Here is a 27,939-nt window from a genome sequence, read left to right on the forward strand (position 1 = left end):
ACTTGTGTAATTAATGCATTAACGAATCTGAATCATCTGCATGTGTTGCTAGGGAAAATACTTAGGTTCCCATAAAGCTCCATAGTGTTTTTTACTTGTAAAATTTTTCAGATGATTAACACCTTGCTGACCCGTCACAAGATAACTCATGTTTCCATGTCCAAACGTTGCTGACCGGTAAGGTGTGAAAGTAATGTAGAGTTTTAAAATTACTTAAAGTAAGTGCAGACATGCGTTATTTCATGACCGGTCAGCAAGGTGTTAAGCAGACAGGAATTGATACCATTAAATTGATGCTAAATGATAATTTTATTTTAATTTTTAACTGCATAAGGTTAACTTGTACAACAGAAAATAATGCAGGAATCATGCTTAATACTGTCTCCACTTGGCTCAATAATTATAGTAAGCTTAATGTACCGTGAAATTAATTCCTATAACCATATTTCCATGTCAGCAAATAAGTTAACTCTTATAAAAGTGTTCACTTAGCTTTTCTCCTGTTTTTCAGGAGGCCTTATGGGACCCGTCAGGATGATTTCATCTGGACATGAGTTAACAACAGATTATGATGAAAAAGCACTTCATGAGCTTGGTTTTAAAGATATGCAGGTACATATAAATGTGAATTGAGTTTTAATAATCTATTTCCTGTTATAATCAGTAGTGGAATATTTGAAGATATAGTTTAAAAACAGTTCTTACTGCTTTTGTTATATTAAAATCATAAGTGAAGTTATTTTATACTTAAGAACTATTTTATACTTATTAAACCAAAAACTTGATATATATACACACACACACACACACACACACACACACACACCACACACACTTTTTGTTTGTCTTTCTCACTATTGCTTCTACTTTTACAGATGGTTTTCGTATCTTTGGGTGCACCGAGGAGAGAACGGAAAGGGGAAGGTGTTCAGCTGCCAGCATCTTGCCTACCACCCCCTCAGAAGGACAACATTCCGATGCTTTTGCTTTTACAAGAACCTCATTTAACTACTCTTTTTGATTTATTAGAGATGCTTGCATCATTTAAACCACCTTCAGGAAAAGTGGCAGTAGAAGATAGTGAGGTGACTTTATCATTTCATTTCCACAAAGTTTTGTTTTGTGTTTCTGTGGAGTGGAAAATAATTCTCATCTCTTAAGAGCAGTAAAACTTAGGAAACCAATTATTTATTCATTAGCTATTTAAGTGTCTAACATGACCTAGGCATATTGTTTAAAGTGTTGTTTTGCAAGGATCAAACTAAGCATAGTTTTGATTTTTATTGAATCCAGTGGGGAAGACAGTTCATTGATATGCCAAACAGATAAATAGTTTCAGATCAATTAACAGGTAAATCATAGATAGAGATAGGTGCTAAGACTGAGACGTGGCACGTAATTATTAGGACATGGTGATAGAGATTCATTTATACTAGAGGCCCGGTGCATGAATTCGTGCACGGGTGGAGTCTGCCTGCCCTGATCGGGGCTGATTGGGCTGGGCCAGTGAGGGGGAGGGGCTCTGGGCGGTTGGTGGGCCAGCCCCACCTCCTGGTTGAACTCCAGTGTAACTCCTGGTTGAGGGAACAATTTGCATATTACCCTTTTATTATATAGGATATTATTCTGTCAAGGAAGGTTTCTCTGAGGTAGACTATATGTAATCTGGGGATGATGGGTAAAAAGGATCCAGCTAAATGAAGAGAATGAGGAATGATTTGGATAGAGTAATTTGATACGATAAGGAGTTACAGGTCTAGGAATTGTTAGAGAGCTAGTAAGTAAAATGTAAAGGGTGATAAGAGGAATGAGATTGGAAAGGTAAGCAGAGCAAAACGAGCCATTGCAAGTTATTTACATTTTACTCAAAGTAAAGTGGAGAGCATTAAAATATCTTAAGCAGAACACACATGTTCTGGTTTCTGTTTTAAAAGTAATAGAGAAAGGTGTAAAGAACCCAATTCACTAGTCCAAGGGAGCATTGATGGTACCCTGAAATAGAATGGTGGCAGTAGACATTAATTAAGTAGATAGGTCAAAACAACATAAGTTGGTGGTGGATTGGCTTAAGAGTAGGGATAGACTTGGATTTAGGAAGAAGGAAAACTGTTTCTGGCTTGAGAAACTAGTAGATTCCATTTGAAATTAAGAATGGATGCCTGTGGGACATGAAGTGTAGATGTTAAGTAAGCATTTGGATATATGAGTTTGGAGTTCAGAGAAAAGGTGTGATCTAGAGAAGTAAGTTTGTGGGTTACCACTATAAAGATGGTATTTAAAGTCAGTAGTGTGTATAAGATCACCTAAAGGAATCAATCATTTCAGTCCATTGACTTTTTTAATACCTTTAAATGGATTTATCCTAAGAGGTTCATTGATTTTCTCATCCAGAGAATCATTATTTTGAGGTAGAGTGGCAATTAATAGTGGTGCTTTAATGGTTTGCCTTTAATGGCTACTGTTCTTTCTTAAGAATGTTAAGTGACTTCTTTCTATGTTTCTAAAATGTATGTGATCATGGATGCAGTGGTAGCCACTGAGTCCTCTATTCCTGATAGTTTGGTTTCTTTGGTGGTGGTGGTACATTCTTTTTTTATTATTTTTATTCTTTTATTATTATTATTTTTAATAAATGGCCCCAGGGATAGGGGCCAGGGGAGCAGGGAGGAGCGGAAGCGAGGCCCCAGCCCCATAACCCATCTCACCCACCCCTTTTCCCCTTATATATTTATAATCTATATACAAAGCATTGCGGGGGAGGTAGGAACAAGGGGAACTCCCTCAGGATGGAGGCAACCTAGCCTCCTTGTCCCCAGGGAACCCACGCTCTTCTGTCTGTGGGGAAGACCCTTCTCAGGAACGTGGCCCTTTCCGCTCCTAGGGCTTCAGCATCCAGTGTAGGGCATCAGGTGGGAGGCCTGCTGGCGAAGGTCAATGTGCTGGGTGCGGAAGACACCGCTATAGGTGGAGGGTGGGGCTTTGAGATGGGAACTGAGACCAGAGAAAGACTTTGCACCTGGGGGAGAACATGATGACCTGGGTCCCCCAAGGTTGCTGCTCAGTTTTTGATAATCCTGGAATAGCTTTAGCTCTACTCGGTGAAGCTCTGCTTGCCCCAAGCTAGCGGGGGAAGGGCCTGGCAGGTGAAGGCAGCACCCGAGGAGCAGGTGGGGGCCACACAGACAAAAGGGGGGGGCTGCAGAGCAGGGTCCACAGGTAACAGAGAAGTGGGGCCAGGAGGCAGCACTGGGAGCAGGGAGCCAAAGTTCACCACAGACAGCTGGGAGTCCACCATGAGTTAAATTCCTAAGAAATCCCGCTTTTGTTCAAGCAGAATAACTAATAATAGATGCCCATGAACTCTCATTTCCTCACCTTTTAAATTTATGCCATAAATACTTAATGACTTTTTTTTTTTTTAAATCCTCACCTGAGGATATGTTTTTATTGATTTTTAGAGAGAGAAACATCGATTGGTTGCCTCCCGAACACACCCTGACCAGGGATTGAACTACACAACTTTTTGGTGTATGGGATGACACTCAAACCAACTGAGCTACTTACTACTTGGACAGGGTTTGATGACTTTTTACTTCTTTTGAGCACTGTTTTGGCATTTTAAAAGAGAGAAAGATAATTATAAAAATTCTCCAGTGTTCCAGAAGGGTGCTAGTCTTCTGTGTAGAATGTTATGGGAACATAAGTGAGAGGAAAAAATTTGGGGGAGGATTTTGCAAAAGGAGAGTATTGAATATTGGGTCCAGCTGCTGATAAAAGTAAAGAGACATTATAGATATACAGAAAAGTAAACAGCGTGTTTGAAAAACTTGGGAGTGTGAGTATAGTGTAATCGTATATACTAAAAGCCTAATATGCTAAGTGTCCGTTCGTCTGGTGACCAGTTGACTGTTCAACCAATCAAAGTGTAATATGCTAATGATTTGCTAAGGCCATTCAACCGCTCGCTATTACGTGCACTGACCACCAGGGGTAGACAGTCAACTGGTTGACCAGTCGCTGTGATGTGCACTGACCACCAGGGGGCAGATGCCCCGACCGGTAGGTTAACTTGCTGCTGGGGTCCGGCCGATGGATCGGGACTGAGCAAGATGGGCTGGACATTTCCTGGAACCCTCCCTCAGTCCCTCCCTCGCTGGACACGCCCTGGAGCCCTCCCATGGTCCTTCTGTGGCCCCATCATGCACTGGTGGAGTCCCTCAGCCTGGCCTGCGCCCTCTTGCAATCCGGGACCCCTTGGGGGATGTCGAAGAGCCAGTTTCAGCCCGATCCCGCAGCCCACTCCCCTTGGGAGGGTGCCAGATGCAGGGCTCATGGCTGCTGAGCACTGCAGTGGAAGCCTCTCCCAATCTGGACTGATAAGGCGCGAGCCTGCAGCAGGCGCATTGGGGCCGGAATGAGTGGGAGCAGCAGGCAAGGTTGGACTGCAGCTTTTGGCCCGATCCCTGCAGGCCACCTAGAGGGGCCCTACCCATGCACGAATTTGTGGACCTGGCCTCTAGTACAAATGTAAGGACAGAAAAGGAGATTGTAACCAATACCATAAAGGATCGTATGAGTTTTTATTCTCTGTAAAATGGATTGCCATTGTCATGGAAGCTTTTTTAGCAACAACATGAGATCGTTTTCTGGGTCTGGACTTTTAGAAACAGTTTAAGTGTTAGTGTGGAAGATGTCTGAGAGAGAACAAATACCAGAGCTGGAGGACTAATGAATAGGCCATTCCAAAGGCCTGAGGTGGAGGACCAGTTAATAGGCCATTGGAATAGTCCACATGAGACCTAAACAAAAGGGAAGCATTTATTTTTTTAGCAGGTATTTTATTGAACTTTATTTGTGGTAAGTATATCATTGTTGATGTGGAGTTTCTTGTTGTAAGACTGATTGGCCTGAAAGATAAAAATAAAGGACATTCACTGTGTGTGACCCATATTGTAGGGCCTTTGAGACATAACATAGAACATCCTATATAATAAAAGGATAATATACAAATTGTTCCCTTGACCAGGAGTTTGACTGCAGTCTGACCAGGGGGCGGCCGGCCAGCCAACCACCCTCGACCCCTCCCGCCCCCGATTGGCCCTCCCAACTCCCCTACCCCCAGCCAGTCTTGCCCCATCAGCCCCGATCATGGTGGGCTGGCTGGATCCCACCTGTATACAAATTGGTGCACCGGGCCTCTAGTAGTCATATAAGATGGGTGAATTTTGTTTTCTTTGAATCGTTTTTTTTGCAGAATTCCATCCTTTTATTTTTTAAAAACGGAGAGTTTAAAAAACAATAAATTCTATTTTACTGAAGAACTTTCACTGCCATTTTCCTAACTAAAGCAAAATTATTAGTTGGGTTCCTTCTCTTTCTTTTCTTTTTCAAATATATTTTTATTGATTTCAGAGAGGAAGGAAGAGGGAAAGAGAGAGAAACATTCATGATGAAAGAGAATCATTGATCGGCTGCCTCCTGCAAGTCCCCCACTGGGGATCAAGCCCACAACCCGGGCATGTGCCCTTGACTGGAATCAAACCCGTGACCCTTTGGTCCGCAGGCTGATGCTCTACCCACTGAGCCAAACCGGCCAGGGCCCTTCTCTTTCTTTCTTAGGATTATGAAAAGCTAAATTTACCTTGAAACTCCATCTCTAACATTTCCTTGTCTTCTGACTATACTAGCTTTTTACCATTATACAAAAAGAACCAAATTACTTTTTATAGATGTACAAAAGATTCCTTTGGCAATTTAGACTGTATGTATTATATTTTAAAAAATTAATGACATAGGCAGTGGTAGAATAATAACATACAAATTCATACTCTGTGGAAAATTCCAAAACTATAAGTGAGCTTTTGCTGCTTATTTAACTCTTTGGGTTGTGCTTTAATTAAAAAGAAAAAAATAAGGAAACTTGCCCATTTCTTGCATATTTCCTAAAACATACTTAAATATTATCTCAGCACCTTATAGAGCTCAAATTTAACAAATGATAGTGGAGAAATGTAGATTGTTAAAAACATTTTTTTTTCTTTCCTCTTAATCTCTGCTTGTCTGAGAATAAAATATAGGTATGGATAGGCAAAATAAGAGGAACAAGTATACTAGTATTCTTTTTCCAAATGTAAGGTTAAGGACTAAATTCACCAAGTCTTCATTGTACTTAGAATAGTAATCTGCAAAGGGGACATAGGTGATAGTCCTATTGAAATATACTTGTACGTCTTTATAAAACAGACATTTTCACTGCTATTTGGAAAGTTTCCTAAGAAAAAGGGCTAGAATTAAAGGTCACTTTTCTTCCCAGAAAAGTGTTTAATAACAAGTTGAAAGACCGTAACTTGGACATAATTTATTGATAAATGTATTTACTATGTAAGGAATAGTTTATTTCTCACTGTTAAAGTAAGACTATAAAATACTATCAAACTTGGGCATTAGTGATTTTATGCAAAAAAAGTTGAACTTAAGTTTAGGGACCTTTTTTTTTATTATTGATCTATCTTGATAAGCAGTTGTTCTTATTTATGTAGAGCTTAAGATGTGAAGAACTTCATCTTCATGCAGAAAACCTCTCTAGACGTGTATGGGAACTACTGATGCTTCTTCCTACATGTCCTAATATGTTAATGGCATTCCAGAATATCTCAGATGAACAGGTAAGCCCATAGAATCTCTCTTTTTTTAATCGATTGGTTTTAGAGAGAAAGAGAGAAGCATCCATTTGTTATTCCACTCATTTATGCATTCATTGGTTGATTCTTATATGTGCCCTGACTGTGGATTAAACCCTCAACCTTGGCATATCAGGATGATGGTCTAACCAACCGAGATATCCAGCCAAGGCCTACAGAAGCTCTTTATTCTCCTGGAGGATGGTACCAGTTTATTCCTACTAGCAGTGTTTGAGATTGCATTTTGACCTGTATCTTCAGTAAAAAGTGCCAGTTCATTTTAACGTTTAGTGAAAAGGTAGGGTAAATATAAGGCAAGGATGTTTATTAAAATTACCTTTAGAAAAAAATATGGGTGTGCCTTTATATTAGTGTTTTCTCATAATACTATATGTTCTGAATATTGCTTAGTTTTCGACAATAAAAATGTTTAGAGAACATACACTATGATTTAATGACATGTATCAGTGCTTGTTTTGGATGCTCATACAAGTCAACTGATAGAATTAGGTAAAAAAAAATGTAGCTAAGAAATCTAATAATATGTTTGTTGATTTCCCATAGGAGCATGACCTCATATAATATTAGATATCTCCCTTTAAAGATATCTGTTAAAATGAGAGATTATTTTTTAGGGGTTACTTTCTGGAGCTATCAATGGAACACCTATAGGATGAATGGAAAAAATAATCTAATATTATGCTCATCGTTATCTATGATTTGGGATGTTTTCATGTGATTTCAGAAGGTCCTATATCTGGAATGATTTGGAAAATGGTGGATCATAACTCAGAGTAGCTCTGATAAAAATATTGTCAAAGATGCACACTAAGTGTGAATAACAATTTCGTAAGTTGAGAGTAGAAAATAATATTTTCAAATGTATGTATGTGCATATGACTTTTAAAAGGGTCGGTGTAACTTACAAGTATTAAACATAGACTTTACTAATTCTATATTAAAAGTTTACAAATTCAAGAAGGCTGCAATGTTTTTTATTAGTCAGTTGATAAATTGATTCAACTTGTGAAGGTTAACAAGATCAATTTTTTCCTATTCTGCTGTTTGTATATTAATTTTACTTAAATTTAATCAGTAATTGATGTTTTATTTTTTATTTGTTTAAACCTTTATTGTTGAGAGTATTATAGATGACCCTTCCTTTTTCCCACCATTGCCCCCTTCCCCTGGTTTCAGCCCCTCCTCCCCCCGCATTCACCACCTTATTGTATGTGTCCATAGGTAATGCATATATGCATATAATTTCTCTGGTTAATCTCTTTCAAGCCCCCCTCTCCCATTCTCTCTGAGATTTGTCAGACTGTTCCAGGTTTCTATGTCTCTGGTTCTATTTTATTAATTAGTTTATTTTTTCATTAGATTCCTTGTTCATTTATTTTAATTTTTAGATTCAGTTGTTGCTAAATATGCATTTATTGCTATTTTATTATTCATATTTTTGATATTTTATTTCTTCTTCTTAAAGAAGACAACCTTTAACATTTCATGTAATATTGATTTGGTGGTGATGAACTCTTTTAGCTTTTCCTTATCTGGGAAGCTCTTATCTGACCTTCAATTCTAAATGATAGCTTTGCTGGGTAGAGTGATCTTGGTTGTAGGTCCTTGCTTTTCATCACTTTGAATATTTCTTAACACTTTCTTCTGGCCTGCATAGTTTCTGTTGAGAAATCAGCTGACAGTCATATGGGCGCTCCCTTGTAGGTAACTAACTGCTTTTCTCTTGCTGCTTTTAAGATTTTCTCTTTGTCTTTAACCTTTAGCATTTTAATTATGATGTGTCTTGGTGTGGACCTCTTTGGGTTCCTCTTGTTTGCAGTTCTCTGTGCTTCCTGGACTTGTATGTCTATTTCTTCCACCAGCTAAGGGAAGTTTTCTGTCATTATTTTTTAAAATAGGTTTTTTATTTCTTTCTCCTTCTCTTCTCCTGATAACCCCATGATGTGAATGTTGGTATGTTTGAAGTTGTTCCAGAGTCTCCTTACACTATTTTCACATTTTTGGGTTCTTTTTTCTTTTTGTTGTTCTGATTGGGTGTTCTTTGCTTCTTTATATTTTAAATTCTTGATTTGATTCTAGGTGTCCTCTACTGTTGAGCCCATGTAAACTATTCTTTATTTCAGTTTGTGTATCCTTGATTACTGTTTTTTATATGTTGTTGATGTTTTCACTAAGTTCCTTGAAATTCTCACTAAATTCCTTGAAGTTTTCATTAAGTTCTTTGAGCATCTTTATAACGATTGTTTTGAACTCTGTATCTAGTAATTTTCTTCCGTTTCATTTAATTCTTTTCCTGGAGATTTCTCCTTTCATTTGTGACATGTTTCTTTGTCTCTGCATTTTGGCCAACTCCCTGTGTTTATTTTTATGAATTTGGTAGATCTGCTATGTCTCCCAGACTTGGTGTAGAGTCACCTTATGTAGTAGGTGTCCTGTAGGGCCCAGTTGCTTAGCCTTCCCAGTCACCTTATCTGGGTGCTCCAGGTGCATCCCTGTGTAAGCTCTGTGCACTGTCCTATTATGGTCTAGCCTTGATTTATATTGGCCTCATTGAGAGTGGTTGACCTCCAGGCCAATTGGTTGTGAGGATCAGCTGTGACTATAGCTTAAGAGCTGCTGTTCAGGAACAGGACTTGCTTCAGTGGGGCTTTGGTACTCACTGAGTCTGTCCCTTAAGTGTGTCACTTGTGGAGGTAGTAGGATTGTAATCCGGTGTGGTCGAAGTTGACCACCAGGTGCACTGGCTCTGAGGCCTCCTGAGAGGTGCAAAGTCAGCCTCTGCCTGTGCCCTGCCTGGGGCCACCCAACCTGAGCTACAAAGCAATCTGCAGATGGCTCCTACTTACGTTGAGCTTGGATGTGCTTAGGAGAGGCCAAGATGTGAACCAGGGTGGTCTGCTGCTAGTGCTGGGCCTGGGGCCACTTATTGAGAAGTACAGGGCACACTGATTCCAGGTGCTGCTTGTTTGAGAGAGTTTAGGAAATTCCAAAGCATGAGGCAAGAGAGGCCAGTTGTATGGAAAAGCCACTGAAAGTGTCTTGGATGAGCCTGCAAGGAGGGAGGTTTGGGGTCTCAGGGAATCACCAGGCAGGGTGAAAAGTGTGAGCCAGGTTGATGAAGATTCAGATATTGCAGCAGCCTTTAAGCTCTGTTGCAGGAAGGGCTCAGCAAAGGAATAATGGCTTCTGTCACCACTTCTGTGTGGGAGAAAGCTGCCCCTCCAGATCTTACCCCAATTCCAGGCCAGTTATTTCCTCCCCAAATGTCCCAGGTTCCTTTCAAACTGGTGCACTGGAGCTCAGAGGGAGTGATTCCCAGAAAGTTCGTATGTAGCCCCTTTAAGAGGAACTGCTGGGCTTCACAGCTAAAAGTTGTGGGGACTTCTCTTCCTGGCATTGGAACCCTGGGCCGGTGGCATTGGAACCCTGGGCCAGGGACCTGGTGTGGGGCAGGGATTCCTCTCTCCTCAGGGAAACCTCCACAGCCATGATATCCCTCCTGATTTTAAACTGCCACACTTGGGTGTGGGACCAGCCAGTTCCCACATTTCTGCCCTTCCTACTAGTCTCAATGTGCTTTCTCTGTAGTTCCCTTGTTGTAGGACTTCTGTTCAGCCAGATTTCAATTGGTTCTGAGTGGTGGTGGTTCTGTATTTTAGTTGCAATTTTTGATGTGGTTGTGGGAGGCAATGAGTACCATTTTTACCTATGCCACCATCTTTCTTCCTCAGTAATTGGTGTTCTAAGCATAACATTAGTACCAATTATATAATTGGTCTTCTCATGTTTGAATGTATTTCAGTGTATATGTAATGTTTGAGTTTTTATATAGTGTCAATTTTTTTTAATTTGGGGAGGTTCCCTTAGTAAGTTGGCATGGGAAACTTATGTGTTTTTTTTTATTTAAGAGTAATGATGGACTTAATTGGAAAGAACTTCTCAAAATTAAGAGTGCTCACAAGCTATTATATGCCCTGGAAATTATTGAAGCACTGGGAAAACCTAATAGAAGGATAAGGAGAGAGTCGACGGTAATTGTATTTCTATTGTTATCATTACATATTTGTATTCTTTCTGGAGCAAAATTCCAGAGCATGTTATCTTTTAATTCCAGAATAATTTTTTCTCTTGCCATTCTCTCTCATTCTTATTTTTTCCACAGGGAAGTTACAGTGATCTTTATCCAGATTCTGATGATTCAAGTGAGGATCAAGTGGAAAATAGTAAAAATTCATGGAGTTGCAAGGTTGGATCATGTGTTTTACAGTATGATGACAATAATTTATTTCTAATTTTCCAAAAGGAGATACCATAATTGTTAATAGGTTTTCAACTAATTTACTATTAAAATAAAGGGTAGTTTAAAAATATAGATTACTCGACTTCACTATAAGCTAATATGTATTAATGCCTTGGAGCTCCTAATTTTAGCGCTTACATGTTCCTTCATTGTAATACTGTTAGTACATCCCAGTGTTTGGGATTAAATGGTTAATTGAATATAAAGATATGTTGTAGATTTTTGCAAGAACCTTTTAAAAATTCTTGAAAGTAGGCTGTATGTTACTTGTATAAAAATTATTTTGATTATTTAAGTCAAAGAGAAATTTCTTCGTTACATTATGTAGCTGCTTTTCTCTTACCATTATGCTCACAATTGCTTACAGTTTGTTGCTGCTGGAGGGCTTCAACAGTTATTAGAAATTTTTAATTCCGGAATTCTGGAGCCTAAAGAGCAGGAATCCTGGACTGTGGTAAGTGAAAATTCACTGTTAGCTAGTTACAATAGTTATCCCAATTTAAGCATTTCCATTTCCCATTAGCAAGTATAACTTTTGCTACATCACTGTCGCACAGGAGAGTATGGAGTATAGTAGCAATTATTTTTTCTTAAATAGGGTTTGATAAAGAAATTATGCAATAAGAGTTTTCCATGTCAACTTCGTTTAAAAATTTTTAGTGTTAAAATTAATGACTCTGAACTATGTCTAATCATGAATATTTTTCCTTTAGGTTTATACATTATATATTAATATTTATATAGTTAAACTTTGGATGCTTTTTTAAAAACTTGGTGTATGTATTTAATTTTTTGAAGAGACTCTTTTTCAGTTTTTAAACCAAATGGACCTGACCTCCAACAAAGCAGAGTAGCATTATGAAACATTACATTCAAATAATAATTTCTTAGTACTTGTTGTTTAGAATTATTTTGGAACCTAGGAGACAGGTGTTTTTTATATCAAATGCTACTAACTTTAAAAGTTTAATGAAAGAAAAAAAAGCTTAATAAAAGAAAGTACATTTAGAAAACATAGCTATCTTTTTAAAAAATATATATTTTTATTGATATCAGATAGGAATGGAAAAAGAGAGGGAGAAACATCAGTGATGAGAGAGAATCATTGATTGGCTGCCTCCTGCACGCCCTCTATTGGGGATCGAGCCTGCAACCCGGGCATGTGCCCTTGACTGGAATCGAACCCAGGACCCTTCAGTCCGCAGGCCAACCCTCTGTCCACTGAGCCAAACCAGCTAGGGTGGAAAACATTGCTATCTTACCACTGGTTTCAATACTTTGAAATGAAAAACAATACATTTTTATTTTACTACAGATATTTTATTAAAATAGATACCTATACTATAATAAATATTGATATCTATGTCTTATAATTTAAATATTTGTTTTGTTTTATTGTTTCTCATGTCTTTCTTGTCCTATTAATCTCTTAGTGTTATAAGGGTCTTTTAGTTCTTTGGCAAAGTGGGAGTATTTAACTAAAATCTTTAATGAGTAGTTATGTATCATTTGTAGGAATTTTGTTTATAAAATATTCTATGTTTAGTATTGAATGGTATTGCAGGGAATTATGCCAAAGGTTTTCTTTGTTTACTTTGATAGTTTGGATACTGTATGAAATATTACTGATAAGAAAAATTTGCTGCCATATAGCCTAGCAGTGTCAGAGATGCCAAGCATGCCTGAGAGATAGATTGCTTTAAGTCAGCTGATATATCCCCTATTTATAATGCATCTCTGTTAATATATTATAGTTATAATTCAGAATCATCCTTGTTTCTTAACCAAATTTTTTTTACTTTTAGAATGAACTTAGCTGAAGTATACTTTTAAGTTAAATTTAATTGAGATATAATTCACATACAATAAAATTATTTTAAAATGTATAAATCAGTGATTTTTCATATATTCACAAAATGGTGCAACTATTACCATTGTCTAATTCCAGAACAATTTCATCATCCCCCAAAAGAAATCCCATACTCATTAGCAATCACTCCTCATTTTTTCTCATGTTTGAGTCCTAGGCAACCACTAATCTAATCTACCTGCTATCTTTATAGATTTGCCTATTGTAGACATTTCACATAAATCTTTCTATATATACTAAAGGCCCGATGCATGAAATTCGTGCAAGGGTAGGCCCTCGCAGCCACCCCGGCTTCGTCTCCAAGGTTGTCTGGACAGTCGTTCTGCTGTTCGGCCGTTTGGTCGATTTGCATATTACACTTTTATTATTATAGATATGGTCCTTTGTAACTGGTTTCTTTCCCTTAGCATATGATTTTCAAGGTTCATCCTTGAAAGTAATGTATTATCCAAGGCCATGAAGATTGACGTCTGTTTGTTTTCAGTATTTTACATTTTTAGCTTTTAAATTTAGGTCTTTGATCCACTTTAAGTTTTATATGTCTTACGAAGTTTAGTATACTTTACATGCAGTAAATGATGTGCTTATTTACAAAGTATTGTTTAAGTTTTCAAAAATGTGTATACTTGTGTAATCCTTCAACACAATTGAGATACAGAATATTTCTACTACCTCAGAAGTTCCATCCTCCCTTTTATAATCAGTTTCTCCCAGCCAACCACTGACCTGCTTTCTGTTGCTATAGGTTACATTTGTATTTTATAGAATTTAATGTAAATGGAATAATAATGGTATATGCTCTTCTGTATCTGGCTTCTTTCACTAAACGTATATGGAGATTGATAAATGTTCCATGTATTGTTAGTTTGGTTTTTATTGCTGAGTAGAGAACCATTGTATTTGTATACTACTACTTTCAGTATGCACTCACCTATTAATGGACATTTGAGTTTCCAGTTTTGGGCTATTACGAAAAAAGCTGATATAAGCATTCATATGCAAGTCTTATGGGGTACATATGTTTTTGTTTCTCTTGGGTAAATGCCAAGTAAAGAAATTGCTGAGAAGTGTATGGTAAGTGTAAGATTACTTTATAACAAGCTGCCAAACTGTTTCCAAAGGAGTTTGTACCATGCATTTGTTTCACATTCTCACCAATAGTTGGTATAGTTAGTCTTTTTAATTTCAGCCATTCTAGTGAGTATGTAGTATTATATTGTGGCTTTGTTGACCTACTCAAGAAATCATTGCCAAATTCAATGTCCTGAAGCTTTTGTCCTATATTTTCTTCCAAGAATTTTATATTTTAGGTCCTTGATTCATTTTGAATTAATTCTTGTATATGTGTTAGGTAAGGGTTCAACTTTAATCTTTTTCAAATGGACATCCAGATTTCCCAGCATTTCTTGAAAAGGCTGTCCTTTCCCCATTAAATGGTCTTAGAAGTAATTTTAATATTTCATAATTTTATTTTTCATTTACATTGACATTTTTCGATCTGCATTTTTGTCCTTTTTATTGAATTTATTGGGGTGATACTGGTTAACAAAAGTATACAGGTTTCAATTGCACAATTCTACAACACATCATCTATACACTGTATTGTGTGTGCACCACCCTAAGTCAAGTCCTACATCCATCACCATTTACCCTCTAAACCCTCCTCCACCCCCCGCTCCCTATCAGTCACCACTCTGTTGTTCATATCCTTGAGTTTTTTCACTCTTTTTTTTTTTTTTTTAAATATATTTTATTGATATTTTACAGAGAGGAAGGGAGAGGGATAGAGAGCTAGAAACATCGATGAGAGAGAAACATCGATCAGCTGCCTCCTGCACACCTCCCACTGTGGATGTGCCCGCAACCAAGGTACATGCCCTTGACTGGAATCGAACCCGGGACCTTTCAGTCCGCAGGCCGACGCTCTATCCACTGAGCCAAACCGGTTTCGGCTCTTTTTTTTTTCTTTTTGCTCAATCCATCTACCTCCTTCATCCAATGTCTCCCCCGCTCACCCCGCCCGCTCCTCCCTAGGTTTCAGCCTACGCTCTATCTATGAGTCTGTCTCAATTTTGCTTAATAGTTCATTTTATTCATTAGATTCCATATATGAGTGAAATCATATGTTACTTGTCTTTCCAATGTGGAGAGCATTATTCAGATTTTTTATTTCTTTATGAATGAGTTTTGTGTTTCTAAAAGTTTTGTCCAAGTTATCCAATTTTTGACATACACTGGCAGCATCACCTCTCTTGCACAGTGGGCTGTTATTAAGTAAAATAAGAGTTACTTGAACACCAGCACTGTGCTACTGAGCCAGCTCTACTTAGTGATTAATGGTTAAATAGTGTATGCAATGTGGACCCACTGGACAAAGGGGTGATTCATGTCCCGGGCGGGACAGAACTACACAGCAGGAGATTTCATCACACTGCTCAGAACAGCACACAATCTAAAACTTACGAGTTGTTTATTTCTGGAATTTTCCATTTAATATTTTCAGACTGTTGTTGACCATGGGCAATTGGAACCTCTGAAAATGGAACTGTGAATAAGGGAAGGGTCTGCTGTTGTAGGAATGTTTTCACTCAGTCTGTGGCTTACATATATAAACATTTATGTTTTTTAAGCACAGTTTTTAATGTAACCGTTTTTGTATCCTCTATAAGAAACCCATGTTTTAAAATCACAAAGATTTTCTCCTGTTTTTTGTTTGTTTGTTTGTTTGTTTTCTGTAAGTTTTACAGTTATCTTTCAGATTTAGATCTGTGATGCATTTAAAAGTAACTTTTATATATGTGGAGTGAGGATGAAGTTTTGTTTTATTTAATTTTTTTATGGCTATCCAATTTTTCTAGTACCATTTGTTGAAAAGACTATTCTTTCCTCACTGAAATTTCTTGGTACCTTTCTGAAAACCAGTTATATGGGGTTGCTATGTTTCCAAGTATATTGGTATAGATATACCACTTGGCACTGGTGTTAGGAAAATAGGAAGAAAAGGACTATTAAAGCGAAAGCTCTGAAACTCTCACCTTGAACATAAGTGATATTCTTATTCATTTCAAGGAAGTGTTTTACTTTAAAAATATTTTTAAGTAGAGCTTTAAGTCAGTAAGAAATATTACACTAAACAATATTTTACCAAAAATATTTTTTATTTTAAATTTACATATAGAAATGTAACATTTTCAGTTGAATTATATTCTAGAGCTATTGAGAATTGCTATGGCCCCAAAATATTAGAGTATATGCAACTTGTTGGAGAAACAACTTGTTAGTTGTTTAACTGTTTTAAAAATCATAGTACAGTTTGAGTAGTGTACAGTGGAACCTTGGTGCTCAAACTTAATTCATGCTGGAAGCCTTTTCAAAAAGTGATTTGTTAAAAAACTGAATCATATTTTCTCATTATAAAGAATATAAATTGAATTAAACCATTCCAGACCCCCAAATAATTCCCTGTTTTAACCTTTCTTATATACAATACATGCATAATGTACTGTTTAATCTATAAATAAACACTTACTTTCTTAAATTTATGGAGCTATCCCCTCTAGCCTTAAAGGAATCACTTTCAGCACTCCTTCTAGGGGTGTCTTTCAGGTCAGCATCAGCATCTTTGTTTGTTCAAATATCACTGCCTCCGAAATGCTGTCATTGTATTTTTTAAAAAAACCCTATATCTCTCTATTACATACATTTATGTGATGTTTTTATGATAGAAATATGTGTCATTTTTATTTCATTACATGCACTCTCTTAGTGTTTGGTAATTTTTCTTCAGTTTTATAAGATTGGATTGTTACTGACCATAATAAATGCTTAGCAAAATTCTATAGTACATGGATTAAATACTAGGTATAATTATTTTTATTTTCTAGCCTTTCATTTTAAGGTATATAGTAGCCATATTAAGTTAATTAAAATAGGGAAATGACATTTTTTTCTTACCCACAGTGGCAGCTTGACTGTCTTGCTTGCTTGCTGAAGTTAATATGCCAGTTTGCAGTAGATCCGTCTGATTTGGATTTAGCTTATCATGATGTCTTTGCCTGGTCTGGTATAGCAGAAAGCCATAGGAAAAGAACTTGGCCTGGCAAATCAAGAAAGGCTGCTGGTGATCATGCCAAAGGTCTTCATATACCAAGATTAACAGAGGTAAAGTTCAGAAGTTATCATCAAATTGTAGTAATGAGTTCTATTTATGTTTTAAGAGAGCTTATGTATTTTTGATTTGACAAAATGATGTAAAACACTAATGCATAAGAAATGCTATTCTACAGTACCACAGTATGACTTACCATTTGAAGTGATGCCTTTATTTTAATGCAGAAGTAATTATGATGCTTAGTTCATCATCCAAAATGCAGGAATGAGTTATATGGCATTTTAATGTTATCTAACTGTAGGATTGAGTTTATTATTTGTATTCAATAATATATATATATACTGAGTGTATTGGAGTCCATTCAGGAAAGCAAACCACATTAGATTTTTCAACAGAGGAAATTTAAAATAGAGAATTGGTTTTATTTGTATGTGTTACAAAAGAGAAATGTTGAGGTAATCTAGACAAGTAACCATTTACTGCTCATAGGGTTTTCAGAATATATGGGAGGAATACGTTGGGGTTTTCAGAAATAAGCTTATAGAATAAAAAATACTGTTGAACTGGGGTTTAGGCCTCTCAAGAACAGGGTTATGCTACTGCTTCTAAAACCAACTGCCTATTCTGGATGAAATATTCTGGAGCAGTGCTAAAAATAAAAATAAAAAAACCCACAAGGAAATAATTTATAGTGTCTCAGATTGACAGAACCTAATTGGAAGTTGGCTGGCAAGGAAGAATTTGATTTGTTATGTACCAACCCTAGGATTGCAAAGCATGTATATAAAATGGATACAGCTGAAGAAAATGGCACAATAACCAGCAGTAAAAGTAGAATTATTTTTGTTCACGTGATCATATATTTGCCTTTCCAATGTCTTCACCAGTGGTCTGGGAAGTGGGGAAGAGATGAAGATGAGTTTTTAGTGAAATCTCTTTCTCAGTATGTAATCTTTTGTGACCAGTGCCTCATTTTGTACTTGCCCAAGAAAAAACAGTAATGAGTTGGTTATTGATAGAAAAATATTGTGGTGGTTATAGGTTGGAAACTGCTGGTATAAATGGAAACATAAAGCATATTTCCCTGGAATTTGGGGAGATGAAAAGGGGAAAATGATCAATGTTAGTATTCCAGGGTTAAATGGGAAAAATGGTCTATGCTAATATTTCCAGGTTATAATGTAAAAAGCTCAGATTGAATGTGCTTTTTCCCATCAACTCACTAAATAATTTAAATGCTTTTGACACTTAGTAGTGATTTCCTCTTGAGATATTAATAATATATAAATATAGGTACACATATAGAATTTTAAAAAGAATTGGCTTGTTTTTTGTTTTTTTACCTTTTATTGTTGACACTATTATAGATGGTTCCCTTTATCCCACTTTGGCCACTTCCACCCAGCCCATAAGAATTGGCTTGTTTTTTAAAAAATATATGAAAGTACATTCTTAGTGAAAATAGTTCTGAATGTACAAGTGAACTCCTTAGTCATAGGTGACAGCCATTAATAGCATTATTTTTTAGCGTGTTTTTTTTTTTCTATGCACATGCCAGGGTTAGGTTTCCATAGTTTACAAAAGGTACATACCATATGTATTTTACCATTTATTCATCATAATAATTAGAACTTAGTATGTAAATCTAAGCTGTTTGGGAATAAAAATTATTGTTACACTAATTCTGGAGACAAAGCCATCCAATTTTGGTACACTGTAGATAGTAAGAAATTCTTTGTATTTGTTCTCTTTAATAGCCTTTACGAAGGTTGAAATTCCAAATTGAACTTTTATATTCCTACCTAAACATAGTTTTTCTTGAAGGTTTCCTGATTTTGCCAGGGACAGGTTTTGCACATTTGATATATATATACTTGTGTTACAGTGCTCTCTATGTTATCTGCTGCACTTGTCTAACATCTCCAGGATGGGAACAGTGTCGTATAAAATAAGTGCCCAGAATGAGCTCTGACCTACAGAAGAGATTGAATAATTTTTTAATTAAGTTAGCATATTATTATTTTTTCCTATTATATGGATGAAGAGCTAGAATTTAGAAATTAAGTTTATTAGAGTAAAGGCAGCTTGAAAGTCAGCAGACTCAATATTGAACCTCAGAATTTTTAATCTAAAATCCATGCTGTATATCCCTGGTGTATTATATTGCCTTCCTATGTTCATTTCAGGATTGTTGAGGAATCTGATATTGCTTGACTTCTTTTTCCTTGTTTCAAGAGTAGAAAATGTTTAATTCTTCACCTATGCCACAAAAATCCACCAATGTGTGATATATAGTATTTTTCTCTGACATGCAGATAATCTGTGGAGCAAATATAAAAAATAGTTTTACTTGTGTATTTCTAAATTTTGAATATTTTCTTGTTGCTGGTTTTCTAATATTTGATATTTTTACAGTATTTTCAAATGGCCATTCTAAGATACTCGTCATAAAAAAGTTTAACATAATTTGGAGTCTTAGGTTAAAAATGCAGTTGTGTGTTTTTTTTTAGTGTATTTAAAGATGTTTTTTAAATTTTTTGTTTTGTTTTAAAGGTATTTCTTGTTCTTGTGCAAGGAACCAGCTTGATTCAGCGACTTATGTCTGTTGCTTATACCTATGATAATCTGGCTCCTAGGTACGATTTTTTTAACATAATTTATGTATGCATTTGTGGTAAGAATATAGTGTTTTAAAGCTTTATTTTGAAAACATTTAGTACTTAGAACAATTTTAGGGTGTTTTTATGAATTCCCATCCTGCTTATTTAGATTTGCATATTATTATCAACATTTTGCCAATTTTATCACATAATCATGAGTGTGTATATCAGTGTGTGTCTGTGTGAACACATTCATTTACATATTGTTCTGAATCTTTGATAGTAGCTCACTAGAGGAATGGGGACCAGCCAGGCTGCGGCCTGGGAGAGAGACAAGCCGCCTGCCTCGCGATCCCAGGCGCCAGTGGCTCTGCCTGCAGCCCGGCCTGGGAGAGGGACAAGCCGCCTGCCCCACAGTCCCAGGCGCCTGCGGTTGCGGCCTGGGCGAAGTCGCCCACCTACAGTCCCCTGCGGCTGTGGCTGGCCTGGGCGAAGCCTGCTCAGGTCCTGGGTGCCTGCGGCCAGCCAGAGGGAGGGAAGCCCGGGTCCTGGGTGCCCACGACTGCCTGGAGAAGGGAATCCTGGGTCCCAAGTGTGGGGCAAGGCAGAGGCAGTTAGGAGTGATAAGCAAGGGAGCAGTTGGAGGCGATCAGGCCCGTAGGGGAGCAGTTAGGGGTGATCAGGCAGACCAGGCAGAAGTGGTTAGGGGTGATCAGGCAGGCAAGCAGGCGAGCGGTTAGGAGCCAGCGGTCCCAGATTGCGAGAGATAGTTGGGCATCCCCCGAGGGGTCCCGGATTTGAGAGGGTGCAGGCCGGGTTGAGGGGACCCCCCCCCCCCCCCCCGCTCATGCACGATTTTTGTGCACCGGGCCTCTAGTCTATATTATAAAAAGCAAGTGGTCGTAATGCAGTAACAACCAAAGACTGGTCACCAGGAGGTGCATGGAGCACCTCTCGGTCCCTCCCCCTGGCCCGCGAGCCACTCACGCAGCGTGGCCCACAGGCTTGGATCACAGCAAGGTGGGTGGGCGGGGCCGCACAATTTCACACGCTGGGCTTCTAGTTTACTCATAAATACTTTAATTTTTATCTCCTAAGACCAAGGACATTTTCTTCACTACTAGTGTAAAATAAGTTTAGAAAATATGATCTAATATACAGTTGGTACTCAAATTGTCTCACTAGAACCATGTACTACTATTGCATTTAGTTGTCATATTTATTTCATTTCCTTTAATTACTGATACTTTCTTAGCCTTTCTTTGATGATATTGGCATTTCTGAATAGTACAGGCCAATTCTTTTATAATGCAGCTTTTGATCTAGGTTTTCCTGATTAGATTCAGATTATATATTTTAGCAGGAATACTCCATAAATAATAATCTTCCCCAGTACATCCTGGTGATGTCAGTTTGTCCCTTGTTAGTGGTATTAATTTTGATTGGTTAATCAGGTTTCCTTTTGGTTTTTCTACAATGTTTTTGATTGTTTTCTTTGTAACTAAAAGTATACTGTGGGGGAAGATATTTTGCAATTGCTTAAATTTCCAGCTCCTAATAAAATTTTCATTCATTGATTTTTTTTTTTTTTTTTTAGCATTCAGTGATGATTCTTGCCTGAATTAAAAATATTAGTATAGCCCTCACCAGGTGGTTCAGTTGGTTGAAGCATTTTCCTATACACCAAAAGGTTGTGGGTTTGATTTGTGGTCAGGGTACATACCTAGATTGTGGGTTCAATTCCCATTCGGGGTACATTTGAGAGGCACCCAAGAGCGCTTGCTCGCTCTCTCTCTCTTTCCTCCTTACCTTCTTTCTCCCTCCATTCTTCCTCTTTCTAAAATCAATAAAAAAGCATATCCTAGGGTGAGGATTAAAAGTTAAAAAAATATATATATATTTACAAACAAATGGTTTTTCTAACTCTTAACATTCCTTTTATGTTTATTAATTGACATTTTATTGTGAGGAAGTGCTTTCTCTTCTTTCCTTTTATTTATTTATTACCAGTTTGGATTTTTTTCATTCAACATGTTGTAATTCATTACCATTACTATTCTCTTTACTAAAATTATACCTGAGTTGGCCTCATCAGGCTTGTTGATGTGTCTTTTGACATATCACATTATTTTGTGTGGAGGGGAGGAATCCTTTTTTCTCCCTGTTACTATAAGATCTTCCAGGCTTATAGTTTCCCTGCCTCAGTTCTAGAATCAGCCATTTTCTTTAAGAAGCCTTAAAGTTGGTAGGGAACCTCAAAAATATGGGTGCTTGGTCTACTCATTCCTACCAGTGTTTCCTTGCTTCTCTGCCCTCTGGCTAGAGCTGGAAATGTGTTTATAAGAATATAGTTAAAACATGTAATATGATCCCATGTATTGGAGCTACGTTGGAATTTTTTTTTTAAATGTACAAATTCTCCCCCACCCCCCATTAAAATATTGTATTTGCTGACTAAATACATGGGGAGTGGAGTGAAATGGAGAGAGAGATACTGATTGGTTATGCCTCCTGTACACACCTCTACAGGGGATTGAACCCACAACCTAGGTATGTGCCCTGACCAAGAATCAGACCTGCAGCCTTTGGTATATGGGACGATGCTCCAACCAACTGAGCCACATTGGCCAGGGCCTAAGATTCTTTCTTTCTTAATGTACTTTTCTTTAGTGTCTGTCCCAATTTAATTCACATTCATTCCTTGATCAATATCTGCTGTACCACATTAGACTGGGGGTAAGTACTATATAAACTAAATCTGATTTTGCTCACCATTATATTTTCAGTGGCAGGTACCTTACCTCATAGTTTATAAAACTTATGAATGAGTAACATGGGGAAATGAAGAAAATGCTGTAACTTGTCTTTGATTAATATGATAAAATACATTTTATACCCCAACCACCAATTACTCCCAGCTAAATATTTAACTCTTCCTCCTTGTCCTCTAACATACACTGTACCTCAGTATTCACACACTGCAATACCTTGAGTTAAGGCAATTCAATGACTGCTTTAGTCTACTTTTTGTTCACTTGACTCTGTTAACCTCATGCAATGAAAAGTAAATATGCAGATTTGATACCAGGTGTTGCTGCTGGTTCTCTCTTGGCAATTCTTGTTTTCATTCTAGGAGTTCCATTTTTATTTTTTATTTTATTTTAGAGACATCAATTTGTTGTTCTATTTATTTATGCATTCATTGGTTGCTAGTATGTGCCTTGTCTAGCTAGGGACCAAACCCGCAACCTTGGTGAATTTGGATGATGCTCTAACCAACTGAGCTACCCAGCCAGAGCCAGTAGTTCCATCTCAAAAAACTCATTAAAATCTTTGCAATTGAGCTCTTGCCCACTCCCCACTCCCACACTTCATCCCTGTGATTTCTCAGCTATATCTGCACCATTTTCTTTGCATAGGCTCTAACCCTCCATTCATAAGGTGCTAGGAGGTTTACATCCATTAAAGCAGTTAGAACACTTTGTGCTTGTATTATAAAAAATCATTTAATGCTACAAATTTTAAAGATAGGTGGGTAAGCTGCTCTGGTAAAGTTAACATACCAATATATTTATAGTATGTTTAATATTAATACTTGATTTATAAAGTTTTGACTTCTTAGTACCTTTTCCTTTAAATCACTAATATGGGTGAGCCTTGCTTTTGGGGATTTTGATAGGTATTCTGTGAATTTATAACAAAGTGGGAATGCTCAAGATTCATGACTTTTTAAAAGTTTATAAGGCAAATAATCTATATTTAATCTTGTTAAAATAAAAATTTTAATTAGTTTTCTTGAAACTGAAGTAATACATTTTCTTTTTAAATATTTTTATTGATTTTAGGGAAAGGAGACGGGGAGAGAGATTGAAACATCAATTATGAGAGAGAATCATTGATCGGCTGCCTCCTGCATGCCCTCTACTGGAGATCCAGCCCACAACCTGGGCATGTGCCCTGACTGGGAATTGAACCGTGATCACCTCTGGTTCATAGGTCCCATAGGTTGATGCTAAACCACTGAGCTATACCAGCCGGGGGAAGTAATACATTTTTCCATTGAAGTTACTTAAAAGTATTGGGGAAAATAAAGATGAAATTATATTAAATTAAATTAGCTTTCTCTACTTTTTAATAATTTGCTTTTAACTATTCATGCTAGAAACTGGCATTAACAAACAGAACCTTTCATGGCTGAAAAGCTTTTCTGAAAGGGTTTGTTTAGCTGAATGCTAGCCAGAAAAGGACTAAGTCCTGGGGCATGAAGTCTAAACTACCAGCAGCAGATGGTGGCTAGATGGAATACACTGCATGTCCCCCATTCTGGAGTTGATGGGCTCTTTGTATATTATGGAGAAAGATGTAAGTTGTTTTGAAAGAATTTACATTGGCTAAGTTAACGGGGTAGGTAAAGCAGGGGCAGTTCTAGGATAGGTGCATAGTCCCTGAGGAAGAAATGTTTACTACTTTAGATTGGTTGCAGGCACAGTCCTGAAAGTTCATGCGTAAGCAGATTTTGATGGCTTCTGGTGGTTGCTCTAGGAGTTGATTCAAAGCTCCTTCATGCTTTCAGGAATGTGAGCAGTCTATTGTTAGTTGGCTCACAGACTTTAATTAACTGGTTGAATACTCTTGTCTCTCTATTTCACTCTCTGGCCTGCTATAATTTAATTTAGTACTTCTCAGAATTTTTTTTTCTTGTCAAAGGAAGGTCATTTTATGTCAGTGTATGATTTTTCTTTTAAGGAGTCTGAAGTTTAGACTAAACCATTGTGACCTTTCTCTTTAGTAACTCAACCATGAGCATTTGTTGAGGGTTTACTTATTTCAATATTGGTTTCACTCAAATTTTATTAAATCTGAACATCCATTTGTTTGCTATAAGATTTTACCAGTGAATTTTAAAATAAAAGATAAGAGTCATAGAAAAAAACAAAAGTAGCTTTCTAAAATCTAATGTTTTTTAGGGGGAAAGTTACATATACTTTTTAAACTAAGTTATTTTTCATTCATTACTGAATTTAATTGGTGGTGGTGTGTTTTTACTTGCAGAGTTTTGAAAGCTCAGTCTGATCACAGGTCTAGACATGAAGGTAAGGATTCAAGAAAGTTAATTTTTAAGAAAAAATTTAGATAACTAGATACATTTATATATATCTTTAATGAACATTGTTTTCTTTACAGTACCAAGCCCTTATAATTGTATTTTTTTTCTACTTTTTTTTTAGTTTCACATTATTCAATGTGGCTCTTGGTGAGTTGGGCTCATTGCTGTTCTTTAGTGAAATCTAGCCTTGCTGATAGTGATCATTTACAAGATTGGCTAAAGAAATTGACCCTCCTTATTCCTGAGGTAAGATAAAAATGAAGATTAGTAGTTACTCTTTACTTTTTCATATTGTTAACATCCTATATAATAAAAGCATAATATGCTGTCTAACCGATCAGTCGACCATTCGGTTGACCACTCGACCATTTGGTTGACCACTTGACCAGTCGCTGTGACGCGCACTGTCCACCAAGGGGCCAGATGCTATGACAGGTAGGTTAGCTTGCTGCTGGGGTCTGGCCGATCGGGACTGGGCAAGAGGGCCGGACATGCCCTAGAGCCCTCCCATGGTTCCTCCCCGGCTGGCCAACCTCCCTTGGTCCCTCCCCAGCTGGCCAGCAGCCATCAGCCCCGATCGGGACTGGGCGACATGGCCCTGATCAGCCCCGTTCGCTGGCCAGGCTGAGGAACCCCACCTGTGCACGAATTCGTGCACTGGGCCTCTAGTTGATGATTAAAAAAAAACTAATGGAAACAAATGGACATGATCCCACAAATATATCACATTATCTGAAAGATCTAGAATGTTTTGAACTATGTATACTTAAGTGTGAATATTACATATTCAATAGCACTCATATTTGTCTTTTTCTGAAATTCTTATTTACAGGTTATTTTGCTTTTTAAAAAAATTGCTCTTTTCTGGGGCAGGGGGAGGTGAGAGTTTATTGTGGTCATTTAGCATTTATTGTGGTCATTTATGTTTTAGAAAAGTTTTCATTTTATTTTTTCTATTTAATTAGAGTGTATCTTAGATGCAACAGAGACTAAAAATAAGTTAAATATATTTTCTTTTGATTCTATTATTGACACTGAGGAGGACAGTATAATTTTCACTAACTATATCTTTGATATTACACCATATTCCTAAATGAAATAGTAGAAACACACTCTTACTATCACTTAGCCACCACAGTCACATCTGTTTTAGACAGTACTGTATAAAACTATACTCTGAATTGATGAATATGTGTTTTTGTTCTGGTTCTGTCCCAAAGAACCATTGTGACATTTGGGCAAGTCCCTTAGAATATATAAAATATTCTAGTTTAAGTGTTTTCTAAATTGCTACCTGTTATGAAAATATTTTATCCTGTTACTTAATCTTGTACATAAATTAATATGTATATTTTCTTCTCAATCCCCTTTGTATTTGTCTATTATTGTATTTATTTGGTTTTACTTTATGGCCATATTTAGGATTTCTCAGATATGTTTTTACATATTACTATATACGTTGGGATACTTTATTTGATCATATATTATTTATATGCATGAATATTTGATCAGAACATTGCATTTTAAAATATGTTACTAAAGAAGTCATCTAACGTTATTTCTGCCAACATATTAATCCTAATATTAACTGTTTAATACTAACTCAGATTGTTTTTTGAACTTGTTTTTTCATTTAGACTGCAGTCCGTCATGAGTCTTGCAATGGTCTTTATAAGTTATCCCTATCAGGGCTGGATGGAGGTGACTCAATCAATCGCTCTTTTCTGCTATTGGCTGCCTCAACATTGTTGAAATTTCTTCCTGATGCTCAAGCACTCAAACCTATCAGGGTAAGATTTTACTGTGTTCAGGAGCGGTTTCTATTTTTGCAGTTTCCTTTGCCCAATTTTATTATCATATTGTTGCAGTAATTTTGAGTCTTTGTTTACTATATATAGTTTATTACCAAGGTAATAATAGTTGCATAGTTCTTAAAGTGACAGCATTGTGACCATGTTACACCTAGGAGTAGAATCTGTTTGTTTTGATTTCAGCTCTAGGGGATCCTTCATGGATATTCTGTTTTGGAAATAACATTTGTTCTTACTATATTTTGGGGCCTGTGTTAGTAAGTTGAATGACAGAAATATCATAAATGTAGCTATCATCTCATTTAGTCACATAGGGTTTTATCATTAGGATATTCTGAATTTCCTATTTCCTTTCCTTTCCAATATATATATTAGCCTTGTAAAAGCCTCTACCATATAATAAATCCTGAGCCCATTAGTAAGTAAATTTTACTAATCCCAGAAATATGTTGTATTGTAGGATTTACTTTTCCTCCACCATATTAACCTATCATCGACTATGTAAGAAATATGATGTGTTCTTTATTTTTCAGATTTCAAAGTTATAATAGACCATTGCATGTGGGTAGCTTTATATATACTCATATTCTGTAGGTTTCTTGTATTCCCACATTTTCATTGAATTCTTAATTTATATCACATTATTTAGCATTATACATTCATATCTTTTTCATGTAGGTTGTACTGTTAAATAATTTGAGAGTAATGTTATTCTGAGTTTTCTCATTCACTATGTTCTTAGTTATTCTAATTTTATAGAAAATAGGATTGTTGTCTTCATTTTTTTGTTAAGTTCTTTTTACTGTTTAGTTTGTATTAGGATTTAATTCTTTTCATAGTCTAGTTTCTTAAATATATTGTAATTACAAGTTGCTTTCCTTTGAAAAATGATTTCACAAAGTTAAAATTTTTTTAATAGATAGATGATTATGAAGAAGAACCAATGTTAAAACCTGGATGCAAAGAGTATTTTTGGTTGTTGTGCAAATTAGTTGACAACATACATATAAAGGACGCTAGTCAGGTATGTTCAGGAAACTATACATTATCATGTTAATAGAGATGAATTATGTACACGTGTGTTTGTAACTTTATAGGTCCTTATTAAAGCATTTTAATCAATAATAAGTTGAAAATGTTACAGTTTTTCTACTCGATTTGCACCTTTCTGTTCTGCTCTAATTCCTTTCTTCTTTTTACTTTTATCTTTGTTGAAATGGCTTTATCTAGTATCTACATATAAGTAGTTTCCTGTCTCTTTTGAGTAAGATTTCTGGATGCAAAATCTTACTTAGAATGTGAAATTTAGACTTTAAATTTAAATGCAGCTTTCTATAATAGCATGTAGATTTGGAGTTCTGAATATAAAATAAAATTGCAATTCAAATAGAAGTTGTTTTAAGGTAAAGAAACACCATGAGTTTGCTGATCTAATTTTC

General features: G+C 36.6%; 1 protein-coding gene across 5 annotated transcripts in view; it reads left to right on the forward strand.

The window, feature by feature from the left end:
• USP34 (ubiquitin specific peptidase 34) overlaps positions 1-27,939 on the forward strand; it is a 241,327-nt gene that overhangs the window by 131,178 nt on the left and 82,210 nt on the right. For all 5 annotated transcript variants that reach the window (XM_080686042.1, XM_080686046.1, XM_080686043.1 and 2 more), the window contains 12 exons: positions 512-612; positions 876-1,085; positions 6,540-6,665; positions 10,610-10,732; positions 10,864-10,947; positions 11,369-11,455; positions 16,832-17,032; positions 19,536-19,618; positions 24,635-24,675; positions 24,811-24,935; positions 26,327-26,479; positions 27,420-27,524. In XM_080686042.1, the coding sequence (XP_080542168.1) occupies positions 512-612; positions 876-1,085; positions 6,540-6,665; positions 10,610-10,732; positions 10,864-10,947; positions 11,369-11,455; positions 16,832-17,032; positions 19,536-19,618; positions 24,635-24,675; positions 24,811-24,935; positions 26,327-26,479; positions 27,420-27,524 (1,439 nt within the window). The remainder of the gene's footprint in view (positions 1-511; positions 613-875; positions 1,086-6,539; positions 6,666-10,609; positions 10,733-10,863; positions 10,948-11,368; positions 11,456-16,831; positions 17,033-19,535; positions 19,619-24,634; positions 24,676-24,810; positions 24,936-26,326; positions 26,480-27,419; positions 27,525-27,939) is intronic.

The sequence above is a fragment of the Plecotus auritus genome (genome assembly GCF_963455305.1).
Source record: "Plecotus auritus genome assembly, chromosome: 8".
Taxonomy (NCBI): Eukaryota; Metazoa; Chordata; class Mammalia; order Chiroptera; family Vespertilionidae; genus Plecotus; species Plecotus auritus.